The sequence below is a fragment of the Stegodyphus dumicola genome, chromosome 1 (genome assembly GCF_044657685.1).
Source record: "Stegodyphus dumicola isolate Sdum_Otavi_A_Nest chromosome 1, ASM4465768v1".
NCBI lineage: Eukaryota > Metazoa > Arthropoda > Arachnida > Araneae > Eresidae > Stegodyphus > Stegodyphus dumicola.
Genome location: NC_140768.1, coordinates 130,199,009 through 130,213,831, shown reverse-complemented (window position 1 = coordinate 130,213,831; position 14,823 = coordinate 130,199,009). Strand labels below are relative to the sequence as shown.

General features: G+C 31.2%; 1 protein-coding gene across 1 annotated transcript in view; it reads right to left on the bottom strand.

Annotated features, from left to right (window-relative positions):
- Window positions 1-1,502: 1,502 nt before the first annotated feature.
- The window catches only part of SA1 (stromal antigen), a 45,575-nt gene continuing 32,254 nt past the window's right edge, over window positions 1,503-14,823 (bottom strand). Inside the window, exons 3-4 of the mRNA XM_035369591.2 lie at window positions 8,147-8,521; window positions 1,503-2,017 (exon numbers count right to left, since the gene is read on the bottom strand). Of these exons, the coding sequence (XP_035225482.1) occupies window positions 1,616-2,017; window positions 8,147-8,521 (777 nt within the window). The 3' untranslated portion in view covers window positions 1,503-1,615. The remainder of the gene's footprint in view (window positions 2,018-8,146; window positions 8,522-14,823) is intronic.

Sequence of the window (14,823 nt, the reverse complement as noted above, 5' to 3'; positions counted from 1 at the left end):
CAACTTTTATCATATGTTTTCCCCACATTCATATTTTCATGTATTAGAAATTGTTGTATTGTTAATATTTTTTAAAAAATTATAAGTAAGCTATCAACTTATCAGCTAATAGAATAAAAATTTAGTTAGAAATCAGCCATAGTATGACAATAAATTGGATTAACTATTTTAAAATAATTTCAAAAAAATAAAAAAACAACATTGGTTGTATTCTTCTGGAATAATGGGTATTCAAGGGTTTATGCCGGAAAAGCAAAAATTATTTTCTGGTCTCCATTCCCGATTATTGTTATACAACGTTGGAAAACATCGCGGATGTCAGCGTTATATTTGCAAACTGATGGAAAGGATATAAGAAAGAGGAATTAAGAAATGCTGGGTATGAACATTTCACTGTGAATCACAGTTATAATTTTGTAGACCCCGAAACTATCCAAATTGTGGAGTGATTGTGGGGTAGTTCTAAATCAAGACATAATCATCAGCGAGGCACTGCGTGCCACCGATTTGATAGAATTTATGTGCCGTTGGTTATATTCAAAAACTGAAATTTTTTCTACAATATTAAATGATATTTTATGCCACCTGCTTAGACTGAATTTTGCTTTGTTTCGTTATTTTCTATTTATGCGTAGAATGTTGTTGTTGCTAGTGCTCACTTGACTGACCTATACTCAGCCCAAGTGAATGAAATTCCTTGTGGCAAGGAGTGCAAGTTGGCAACAGCCTTGAGAACCTTACAGGTAGCAGTGCTATTTACCTCAGTTCCACCCCCAGTTTTTGATAGAGAGCACCCCAGGGGAACAGGTCCGAGGGTGTCCCACCCCTTTCTCTACCACCAACCTCTCAACAGGAGAATATTGTAGATTAAAAATTTAAAAAAAAATTACTTTCTTTGAGAATTAAGAAATTTTTTAAAAATTTACTTTTTATGGAACTGATTTTTTAAAGTTTTTTTAATTCTATTATTTCATAATTTTATATAGGCAACAACTGGCGAGATAAAAAATGCGATGCATTTTTAACTGACGCCACTGTAACAGAATAGTACCCCTTTTTTTATAGAAACCACCTTGCCTTTCCAGGACTGTTCATGAACTGTTTAGTTTATGTAGTCTAACAGTTCTAGTAGTAGTCTAGTTATTTTTACAAAAATAATAATAATAATAATAATAATAGCAGGCATTAAATCAATAAAGAAATGTGAATTGCAATTACTTTGTTGAAAATTTGTTAGATACTTATGATGGAAATTATGTACTGATAAAAGTGGTGACAGTGAAGAAATCGGTGATTGCTAAAATAATTTTGCATTCATAGGAAAAATAAATAAATAAATAAATGACAAACTTTTTTTGAAAATGATGTAGAAAATTTTTAAAGGATTGATTTCTTGGTATCACATCGATATTATAATTTATATTTACGATATATTTCCCTCTTCGTTGGCAAGATGCTTGGCAAAAATGAAATTAAAGTCCTTTATATAAATAAAAACCATATACAGTTTTGAAGTTTATTGTAATACAAAAGCAATGAATACAGTTATGAAAATAGTTACAAAATATTTGAATGTATTTGTTAAATATGAATATTCAATGAAATAAACAGAAAATCAATTCTCTTCTCGATCTGAATCTTGATCTATATTACCTTCATCCTCCATATTCCTTAAATCATCATCTTCTCTCTGCCGTTTCCTACCTCGATATTGCCGACCTGGTGCCCTTGGTGGTGGCTGTTCTGCTTCACCATGTACTAAACTGTTTCTGTACAAAATTAATGGCTGCCAATCTTCAGATCGAGTGCCAGGCATGCTAGCTTGTATATGCCTGTCTAGATAGTTCAAGACAACTTTTTTATCCAATTTCATCAATTTGTTTGTGAATTCAGCTAATATTTCTAAAAAGGCCAAGTTTGGTGGAGGACCTAATGGATCAGCTGGGTTTTCTATTGGTGTTACTGTAAACAAAATGCCTTCTCTATGTAGAGCAGCTACAGCATCCCGATTTTTAACCTTTAATAAGAAAAAAAATAATAATGCATCTATTTACTTATTTTTTCCAGCACCAACTAATGATACAAATTATCAAACAATCAGGTTGAAAAAAAATCAAGTACTGAACTCGTATTAAATATGATACCGAGTCCAACCAGAGCGGCATTTTGTGATACTCAGATTATTAAGCAAAACCATATTAGTAATAATAAAAGGTACATTAGCTCTACACATCAAGAAAATTTCATGTAGAAATTTTATAAGTTTACCATATGCAAGCAAATTGCTTTTAGCCGTTTTTGCTGTAAACTGTAAGTAATTAGTAATGGTAAAGAAAGATAGGTTAACAGTAAGTAATTGAGAGAAATTGACTTTCATGCACATAAGAAAAAAATTCACATTGTTTATAGTGTATCCAGTAAAGTTTATTTTATACAACTGGTTGTTTTTGATAGTTTATGAGTAAGCTTAAAACTCTAGATATCAATAAATATCACCACAGACTTCATGTATATCTGAAAAATCTGGATACTTGTGTTAGCTTTTCTTTGCATGTTAAAAATATTATGATGCAAATAAAGATTTATTGCTATTTTTTAATACTATATTTTATTTCAAAAATATTTTTCTCCATAAACACAAAACAAAATATTTTTACGATAGATTAAGCAAATAAATAATTTCATTAATTAAACACAAAACTTTTCATTACAATTCAACAAACTTCTTTAACAGCTTAAAAACAATGGGTAATTTTAAAAACTTATGTAGATAAAAATTAACTGTACTAATGTCCTTAACTGTACTAAATTTACTTACTTGTATACCCATGACCAATGCTTCCCTTTGCCATTAAGTGCCTTTGCCTCTTTAAAAAAAAAAAAAAAAAAAAAAAAAAAAAAAAAAAAAAATTAAGACTTAATGCTAGAAGTGCTGAATGGTCCGTAATATACTGCCCAACACATATCTGAGGCACCTTAAACTACAATACTATATACAGTCAAAAGTCTTTAATCTGGACTCGTCGGGACTTTGGCGATTCCGGATTATAGATCATCAGTTTAAATCTGGTAAGATGGCATGCAGAAATTATAAAATTAAAAATATGAAACCGTAATTTATGAAATAAAGGACAATTATGATCTAAAGGGTATCAAAATTTACAAAAAAAAAAAAAATATTTATTTGTTTACTTTATTAAACATTTCTTTCAATGCGCGCATGCGTAAAGCATACATTACACATAGTCGAAATTAGAAAATTGCAACCAGAAAACTATTTGATGTGTACTCGTGATATTTATAACGACGAGGAATTTGATTTAAATCATATCAAAGACGGAATACATCGAGATGAAATACTACATTTAGTAAGGAATTATAAGCTGAATAAAATAAAAACATCTGCCCTGAAGATAAGTATAGTGCTGACAGATCAACTTCCAGTTCATTGCACGCCGTATTATGCGCACACGCATATGCGCATGCGTGAACGCATTATGCGTTGATGCATGCACAGAAAGTTTGTAGCTTTGAGGTCTGGATTGCAGATCATTCCGGATTATGCGTGTCCGGATTAACAACTTTTGACTGTATATCAATTCATTTTCATGGCAATGTTCATTAATGATGGCTGTCTTATTGCCTACTTACTGGAAGAAATTTTCTGTTCTTTCACGAAGCATTTTTAAACTCTGAATCACTTGTTACTAGCAAAGTATGAAATGCCGGCATTCTAGATATTGTAGAATAAATAATTTTATAGACTGCCTGTTCTTTTTCAGTAAAGTAAGAAATATGAGAACAACTTTGTACTTGACCTAGGCAATTGTTTATATAATCATTCTATAAATGAGAAATGCTATTTCGACAATGTATGAAAAAGAGTCATGGTAAGGCTATTCAAAAGACATGCATTCCTCAAAAATACAAATGTTATTTTAAAAAAATAATAACCATTAAAAAGTTTTTATTCAAAATACATAAAGAAAAATGAAAGTTGTATGAAAGAAAATTTAAACCTTTCTTATTTAAAACAAAAAAAATCATACAAAAAATAAGAAATTGAAATTAACCTATTTGTTACAACATGGTAGGCTTGAATGACATTTTGAACTCACTTCGTTACTTTTCCACATACAGACATTTCATGTTTTGGCACTTTGTTTTACATATATACTTGGCGAATCCTTGGCCACTTCCATTATACTGACCAGAGAAGACTCTCACAGTCAGGAATATCTTCAATTCTAAGCAACTTCTTAGAACATAAAATGAACTGTGATCTTGCATATAGTTGTTTTAAAACTATTCCAGAAGTTCTAAGACACTAACCTCTATCACATTCATTACAACTGCCAATATATTGCACGGATTATTACATACTTTTCCTAGGCACTGTATATAATATGGAGATGTGTTTCACACTTTGCCAGTTTGTAATTTGGCATTCTATAGAATGCACAGGCAATGTAAGAAATGCTTAATCATTTCATTCATTGCCAGCCAAATTTCGGCATTTTACAGAATGCAAGATTTCATACTTGGTCGACAACATACGTATCTAAATACACTAAAATTCCAAATAGTGGGACTAACTGAGAACTCATGTGATTTAGAAAGAATCATCATGTTATTTTTTTTTTCCTCATAGCCAAATTATTACTGAGATAATAGTGACAATTTTTTTAGTACTCTATTTTGTTAAAGACTATAAATAAAGATTTAAAACACACTCACACACTTTAACAAAATTAAATAAATATATATATTTAATCATTTGCTTAAGCATATAACCCATTTCTGTGGAACATTGACTTAATGTTACTATGTTCCCTAAACCTATTTTTAGAATATGGCAGCTTCCTTAATGTTCTCTTTAAGTATAATTTTATACCTACTTTAAAATATTTATACTGTCCTTACTTTTATATAAATTGAATTTATGAACAAAATTTTAAAAAATAAAAAAAACTAATATTAAGGTTAATTTTATTTTATCTAAAAACCAGATTAAGTGATTTCAATAACTAGAGTTCTACTCTATATGTGCCTACTTGCAAATTTGGTGTGAGAAAAATCAAGAATTTTTGTAAAAAGCATTAAGTGATTTTTAACAAGAAAAATGCTTAACTACTTAATGAATTTTATTGTTCGTATATTGTTATCGAATTGACGAAGTTCAGTCCATTTATATATACAAACATGGAAAACTCATCACTTGTTGTGATTAAGAAGGCAGTTAATGTTATCAAAATATTTTAGAATGAATATTTTAAACTGAAATAAAGTCAACAAATGAAAGATAAATTGCCAATTAAGATTGAAATAGAGTATAGAAATAGCCAAATAACAAAGACATGTTGCCAAGCAACTGGATTTTGATTTAAGACATGTTGTCAAGTAACTTGATTTGATGTTTAAAGAAGACTGATCAACTGAACTGTTTAACAAAGTGGAATTTCAAATGTCCTTGCTCTTTCATGCCAAAACACCTTCCCCTTGTTTTGAGCTTTACACTTTTAATGAATAGTCTGTTTAGAAAATGCTCATTGTTTTAATCTGTTTAGTCATTTTTATCATGGAGTCTGGCAAAAAATATAATGATCTGGGTCAAAGGGATAAAGTTGACTTGTTAAATTGTAATGATCAACTCCCAAAAATGAGTCAACAAAATGCTGCTTTTAAGTTAAATAATTTCAAACCTCTCTTATGCAAGATTTTGAAGAATCATGAAAATACAGTCAAAAGTCGTTAATTCGGACACCCATAATTCGGAATGATCTATAATCCAGTCCTCAAAGCTAAAAACTTTCTGCGCATGCGCCGCGCTGACATATGCGCATAGGCGTTTACGCGTGCGCGTAAGACCTTTACGACTGCGCATATGCGTGTGCGCAAACGCAGAATACGTTTTCACATGCGCGTTTAATGTATAACGGACGGTATAAGCTAAAATTATCTGGTTATAAGAGCAATTTTATAAAAGTAAACTTGAACTTTCGATTATGTGAAATAGAATTTTCGATGCTGGAGCTCCCAAAGGATCTACAAAACGAAAGTATGTTTCGATGTCCATCAAACAAAAAGTGGAATTGCTGCAAAAAATGGATAAAGACATGAAGAATGTGACAGAGAGGTTAGTGAAAATGAAAAAATTTCGATTGACAAGTTAGTCGGTATTCTCGGCACAGCAATTAACGGGACTTGAACAGCGGAACTTTGTAACTGAACAAGAAATTATGTCTGTTTATAGAATTAAAGAGAAAGTATTATCACATAAACGAAGCAACTTAAACAACTTACATTGAAAGAAATGTTTAACAAAGTAAGCTAATAAATATTAAGTTTTTTTTTTTTTTTTTTTTTTTTTTTTTTTGCAAATTTTGATACCCTTTAGATCATAATTGTTCTTTATTTCCTAACTTACGGTTTCATATTTTTAATTTTAGAATTTCTGCATGCCATCTTACGAGATTTAAACTGATGATCTATAATCCGGAATCGCCAAAGTCCCGACGAGTCCGGATTAACGATTTTTGACTGTATTTACAAATCACAGCAAAACCAAAATGAAAACATAAAACTGATACATAACAAGAAAGACCACAGAGTTGACATTTGGTTTATAAATGTTTGTGAGAAAGATGGGACAGTCAACAGATGGTTTAGTTGATCGAAGACAAGAGAAGTATTTTTACAGCACACCATAATCACATTCATGAAGAAAAAAGATGCTGACCCACCAGTTGCACGAGCATGGCTAAGTTAATGACCTAAATTATCTACAAAGTGCTGTTAAAAAGATCTATAATGCCAATGAAATAGGTCTATATTATCATGCATTGCCTGAACATACGTATTTAATTAAAACCTGAAGTTTAAATAGGCATAAAATACTGAAAGATTATGTGACCTCTATCTTGCATTATTTCTGTGTGGCTTAAAAAAAAAAACAAAGGCTTTTAGATTTTATATTACATCTAAGGAGGCATTTTTTAAACATTTTTTGTGTGCTACCTTTTTTCATCAAATATCATGTTCTTCGCACTTAAAATTCAATTCAATAGCAATATCACAAAATAATTTTAAAAAAGCGTATCTTTAGAATTTCCGATACACAATTTTGCACATTGGAGATACCCCCCACCCCCGGTACAGTGTTGCAATTGCTCGCTTTGAAATCATTGAGTTTCTTAATCAAAAACTCATAAATGCTTTACAAAAAATGAAATAGATAATAAAACAAATTCCAAATTTGGGCTTCCAGAGGACCATATTTGGGTGGAGATGTACATTATTCAAAATTTGATGACTTTAGGTACCGCTGTTTTATCACAATGCGAGAAACATACATACATTTATGTAGATTCTTCATTATTTAATTTCTTTAAATATGATACGGGCTCTAATATTTAGTGGCAACAATTTAAAAAGTGATTTACAGTTTATAGTGAATCAATGCAAAATGTCAAAACAAAATTAATAGCCCTTCTAAGCAAATTGCCCTCTTAGCCTAAAATAAATTAGTAACTGGAAAAAAGAAAAATTCTCATTACTTCAAAGGTGTAAAGAGTTTACCAGTGGCCTTTAAGTACAAATAAGTAAAGATGTTTTAAGAGATGAAATTAAAAATTTTTACTTTCGCATTATTTTTCTAAAATACGCAATACATTACAATTATTGCAATATCATAATAAAATTATAATTTTATGAATTAAAAAAATGCAACAAAATTCATGTATCACTAAATAAAACTTTCCATACATAAAATGACCTTAAAAATCACCAAAATGTTGAAAAGTCATCAAACTTGGCAATATATGATAGATGAATTCTTTAAAGGAAAAAAAAAAAAAAGAGGAAAGCTTTTTTTTGATGTCATAATAAAGATAATTTCATTAGTGGAAGTATCTGCAAGAGGCATGTGTTTAAAATTCAGCAACAAATGACCTAAATTATGTCAATTTTTAGCATTCCCCCCCCCAAAAAAAAACCTGTAAAATTTGTATAAAATTAATTACACACCTAAGGACACAAAAGTAAAACAATTTTCACAAAAACTTAACAGATGTATCAAAATAGGAAAAATTAAAATCATTATGTCTACCACTAGAAAATAAATAACATACATAATAAACTAAATTACCTGATCTAAGCCAAAAGATAATGCAAATCTTTTGGCTAATTCTTTTATTGCAAGGAAATTTTCGTCCTGCCGATTTATTTGACCTGATGTTGTGGAATTTCTCAATTCAGAGAACAGGGAAGTCAAAGACATTGCCATGGTTCGGGCACAATTTACTTTGTTGATTTCTCGAGCTTTACCAAGTGTAGCTTTGATGATATCACCGTAATCATTGTAAAACTTTACATAATGCTTGAAAATGTCAGCAGCTTGTTTGACACTTATTATATTATAAACAACCAGTTTGCAAAATGACGCTAAAAAGTTCCTGCGTTTGTGCAGTTCTTCAATTTTAGTGTGTTCATCTTGTTCATCATCATCATCCTCGATAAATACCTTAAAGAAAAAAGGACGAAAATATACATTTTTAATTAGCATACTGAATGTAATTGTTTATATTCTTTCAGACACATATCTTTACACATTAAATTTTATGAAATTTCTTTTTCATTAAGCGTTTATTTATTTATTTATTTTTTCTTTTTCATTAACCCTCTGGCTGATCATTCCACGGGCAACTCAAATGTAGAAAAATTTGCTCATTCCACGATTTCCGCGGGCATATGTTTTTCTTCCTTTATTGAGGAGTGCATCCCATTTTTTCCTTGTTTAACCATTGAAATAAATTTTATATAGTATTAGGTGTTTAGTTTATGTTTTGGCCAACAGATATCGTTAGTTGTCCACTAAATTGTGGCATTTGAAGGCACGTGGTATTAGCGCTCAAACTTCACTTTTTGCTGCTTTTATCTTACAGAAACGGCTGCTAGAAAACATTCAACGATTATCTTGATTATTTAATTAAATTATTGAATTATTGATTAGATTAATAATTATATTGATTATTAATTAGATTTATTGAATCTGGTGCAAAGACTGTGAAGTTTGAACTCTATCATACTAAACTGCATTTTTCAGGTATTTTTCTCTTAGCGCTTTATATTTTCTTAAATTTTATACATTTTACTTTTTTATATTATGCAATAAATATAAATTAACTGTAATTCAACTGCAATTTATTTTTAAAAAGATTTTTTTTTTTTCCCTTTTTTTTTTTTTTTTTTTTTTTTTTTGTTATAACATCTGAAACTGGTTTTTCTGGCAACTTAGTTTCTCAAGATAAAAATCTATATAAAAAATATTTTCTAGAAAGAAAAAGTGCATTTTTCAATTCTGCTATATATATATATAAATTTAAACTATGCGAGGGGGGGAATACCCCGCAATTTTTTAAGCGATTTCGGTTCACAAATTGAGAGGGTTAATATTGGTAAAAAAGAATTAACCTGTGAAGTACATTCAATCAAAATTGTTCTTGTCTTAATCCTACAGTTATTATATATATGCATTTAATATGGGCAATTTGAGGAGGTATTTTGAAGATCTTGTCCACATATGCAATATATTTCATTAAATTAGTAAAACATTCTTATTTCTGAAAAGACTGTAGATTGTACAACATGTAAAATACAAAATAAACTAAACTGCCAATTTTGTCACTTTACTTCAAGTTGCCTTCAATATATAAGAAATTAAATTTACGCCTATGTGAACTATTTCTTTTACTAGCTGCTTGTGATGTCAGCTGCCTAAAGTAGTTATTATATAAAAGAAAAACTATATAATAATTTTAATGTTTTGAGCTCGACACAGCAAGAAAATGATTCTGATTTCAACACAGATAGTGAATTTAACAGAAGAGAGAATATATATTTTAGTGAAGTTTTGGAAATACCTAAAGATTTTTAAACAACAGAGTGATGACAGAGCACGAGATTATGACTCTATATAACCTTAAAAAAAAAAAAAAAAAAAAAAAAAAAAACTTATTCTGGAGCACCCAAAAGTTTTAAAATAAACCTCTATCAGAAAAATGTTTGAAGTGAAAAAAAAAAAAAAAAAATGAAATATTTTATGCTTTATTAATGATCCTTATTTTCATATGTCTTTATGTCCTCATTTAGTTTGCACTTTTTAGTCTAAATATTACTATTCATCCTTTCTGTCCTTTACTATTCACAAAATCCACACAACCTCTAGTCCCAATCATTATGGATTTCTTGTTTTCTACTGTACTAATTAATAATAACAGAGAGGATTAACTGCACTGTTTTTAAATCAGTTAGCTTTTATTAAATAATAGATAGATTAAATTTAAAAGGAAAATTTGAACTATATCTTATAATCTCTTAAGTGACCACACATTATTCTTAAGCTGTCCAGTTTTTTAATCAAAACGTCATCATATTCATAAAAAAATTGCAATTCAAACTGCAGATTTCAAGGTGTACATGTTTGGGTGGAGGATTATGTATGCTCAAAATCTGGGATCTATATGAATCTCCATTTTTCCATTATATAAGAAAAATATGTATATACATAACAGTGTCTTTATTAATTAATAAAAGATATCCTCATTTCAAAACAACTGAAAGAATTTGATGATTTCATTAGTAGATATTTTAATCTAACACTTTACTAAAAACTCTTTAAAAAGTACTACTTGTAGCAATAAGAAAGCAAAAGAATAGAGAACTTTTAGGAACTGGGTATTGCGTTGAAATTGCTTACAACAATGTTCGGGATGGAGCTGACTAATTGCCTTTTCTCATAACCCATTTAGAAATGATTACAATTAAAATACAGACATATAAAATTTGTTACAGCAAATGTAGAAAAATTAAAAGACTTTTCATGTTTGCAGATGCTGAGCATAAAGAAATACAGTCAAAAGTCGTTAATTCGGACACCCATAATCCGGACCTCAAAGCTAAAATCTTTCTACGCATGCGCATAGGCGTTTTATGCGTGCGCGCAAGACATTTATGACTGCGCAAGCGCAGAATACGTTTTCGCGTGCGCATTTAATGTATAACAGATGGTATAAGCTAAAATTATCTACTTCAGTTAATGTTGATGATTGCGTTGTTCCTTAATCTTCGAATTGGATCCGGCTTATTATTTTTTGCAGACTGTAAGAGCAATTTTATAAAAGTAAGCTTGAACTTTCGATTATGTCAAATAGAATTTCCGATGCTGGAGCTCCCAAAGGATCTAGAAAACGAAAGTATGTTTCGATGTCCATCAAACAAAAAAACGAATTGCTACAAAAAATGGATAAAGGCATATCCTTTGTTTATCTAACCATTCCGAAATCTGTTTATCAATTTCACCCTGCTCTGTGCCGGGGGGGGGACGTTGCGGCGCGCAATGAACTGGAAGTGGATCTGTCAGCACTATCCTTATCTTCAGGGCAGATGTTTTTATTTTATTCGGCTTATAATTCCTTACTAAATTTAGTATTTAATCTCAATGTACTCAGTCTTTGATATGATTTAAATCAAATTCCTCGTCATTATAAATATCACGAATATAAATCAAATAGTTTTCTGGTTGCAATTTTCTAATTTCGGCTATGTGTAAGGTATGCTTTACGCATGTGTGCATTGAAAGAAATGTTTAATAAAGTAAACAAATAAATATTAAGCTTCCTTTTTTTTGTAAATTTTGATACCCTATAGATCATAATTGCTCATTATTTTATAAATTACGGTTTCATATTTTTAATTTTGTAATTTCTGCATGCCATCTTACCAGATTTAAACTGATGATCTATAATCCGGAATTGCCGAAGTCCCGACGAGTCCGGATTAAAGACTTTTGACTGTATGTAATTTCTTATTATAGTGGCCCCCAGGATTGAACTGCTAATCAATCGAGATATCTCGCCGAAATTTCGCTATACAGTAGACTCCCGATTATCCGCGCCTGTCAAACAAAGTTTTTTTTTTTTTTTTTTTTTTTTTTTTTTACAAGCATAAAGCAAAGAAAATAAAAATGTTCACAAAACCGAGAGAAACGTTAAATTTGCTAACATCGTGTTTATTTATGGCAAAAATATCATAGGCCTTCTCGGAACCTTCCCCTCTGATGTGTAAGTGATTTCTTACTCACCCCTGCAGTGCCCGCTCCACCGACGTCTCTCGTCTTAATCTTACTGACACGTCCACTTCCTCCCACTCGCCATTGTTAGTTTAAGCCTGATAGTGTTTGCGAACCGGAGTTTATTTCTTATCTTTTATTGTGTTCAGTGCTTGTGCGTTTTGGTTTTGAGTTTTTCGTTACCGATTTAAAACGTCAGGAAAACAAAAGAAGGTTGTGTTGACGATTGCGCAAAAACTAGAATAAATTTCCAAAGTAGCAAACGGCACTACAAGGCAGCAAAAGAAATTGGATTACAGAATCGCGGAAACAACAGTGTGTGACATTCTAAAGCAAAAAGACAAACTGGTGAACTTTGCATCGATGTCGGACAGTGCTTTCGCAATGAAAACGCGATAAACTATGAAGGGTTCTACCTTTGATGAGCTAGACATGGCATTGACAGAGTGGTTAGCTCAAGTTCGAAAAGAGGGTACTCCTGTAAATGGTCCTATCATTGCGGCGAAGGCAAGAACCTTTTTTTGAGTTGTTAGGCCTGAAAGGAAATTTTGATGCGTCTTCTGGCTGGTTGACTCATTTATAGCAGCGACATGGAATTCGAGAAATTGGACTTTACGGAGAGAATATATTAAGCGTAATAAGCTAAAATATTGAGCGTTAGTTAAACATTTCCTGCTGTTTATTTTATGTTTTATTGTACATAAAACGATTTTTCAAAGTTTGAATGACTGTTTTCTTATTTGCTATACCCATTTTCAGCTTTTTTCGGATTATTCGCATTTTTTGTTATCCGCGGCGGCCGCACCACCCAATTCCGCGGATAATCGGGAGTGTACTGTATATTCTTATACCTCACTTTGTGTTACATTGAACTGCTATTTCTCTTTGAAAGATTTAATCTGAGACATGAACACTGAATAAACAGGAGTGGTGCAGATTAGCTAGAACCTTAAGGCTGTTGTATATAAATAAACAGTCAATTCCTGATTTACTGGGCCTTCTCAACTTGCCATTATCTGCCATCCATATATTATTATTATTGCAAATCAGTAAGAAAATTATTACAGTACAAAGTCCGAAATACGAACGTCCATTATCCGGAATGATCTAAAATCCGGATCTGAAAAACACCAACAACGTTTTCTCGTAGGTTTTATGCATGCGCATTTAATTCCCCCCTCTGCGCATAATAAAACATCTGGAGAGTTCCGATTTTTTATTTCGCTTCGACACTAAATAAAATACCTTGTTATTGAAGAAACAATCATTTTAGCATAAAACAATTTGTACGATTAGCAATTTGTTTCCATTGTTGTGTATCTGCTTGGCAGACATCTCAAACCAAAACTTTACACATAGATACATCGTTGATCTGACGCCAACCTGGCAAATCATTATTTATTATACTTTCCTTTCATCGCTGCATGCTTATTAAAACAACAAATTAAGTAATAACTTAAATAGCGAAGCATAAACAATTTTTTTATGTTAGTAATTGAATAATAAAGGAGTATGGTAACCTTTTTTGTTGACATTACGCTTGGCGATGATTACAGATTTAAGTTGAATGCGCTAAAAAATGTTGGTGAAGAAGAATTTACCACAAATTTCTTGCCATATGCTAAAAATAGATTTTGTTGATGATACTCATAGACCCAAAGATTACACTTAGGGCTATTTGAAGTAAGAATAACTGATTTGTTATTTGCATAAACCCAGAACCATCGCCATGGCTCGTTTGGCCGCATAGAGTCGCAGAATTTAGGACCTTTTATTCCGAGACTGCATCAGGCAGTAAGATATATAGTGTTGGCCCTCAATAAGGCTTAAGTATATGGTGGGAATTGTTTTATTCAGAACTCTGATAAGCCTTAAGCATGTGCAAGAAATAGACATAAATATAATAAATAACTAAACTAATACAATTCAGGCTTGTCTCAGTGCATGATAGAAGCAAGATAAAATTTAACGGAACAACATGTCGTTAGTCACTAAGCTCACGATGCATAGCCAAATATGTATAGTGAACAGCTAAATTTGATGATAGCCGCTAATTTTAACGGTTTTCGGATATCACCAAAAAAAAATTGAAATTTTCCAATTAATGTAAATATGGAGAAGCGGTAATAAATGAAGATGATATAGAAGAAGTTTTTCATTCTGATGTTTGTGATATCTGGAGACTGGCGATCAACAGAGCATGCTTGGCGCATGTAGCTCTTCTCCAAGAAGGGTTAATGTATTTACTGAGAGTTGCATGTTAGCCTTGGAAGAGGAAGGTTGTAGATTTTTCCCTGCAGTAGCAGCAATGTATTGGCACTGAGTTACTGTTATGCTTTGAACCACATTTTTAATGAATGCTTGTTTTGTCTTGCTAAATGGTGCTTTATTAAACGACGAAGCCATTACAACACACTCTCTTACGGAATCATCAGAGAGGTTAGAAGCTTAGAGGATTGAAAACAGAAATGGAGTAAAGCTAAGCCTAACTCATGAAAGAAGTTCGCATTTGCAAAAGGGAGTAGGAACATGAGAATTATTTAATCGCAAGTTCTAAAAGCTTGATTCTAAAGGAGAATAAAAGAAAATGTTCAAAAACGCAAAGAAAGAGGATTTAGTAACAATTCTATTGGAAATTGGCGAAGAAGCATCACCAGATTTGAAGCTGGTAGAACTGAAACACAAACTTCAGAATA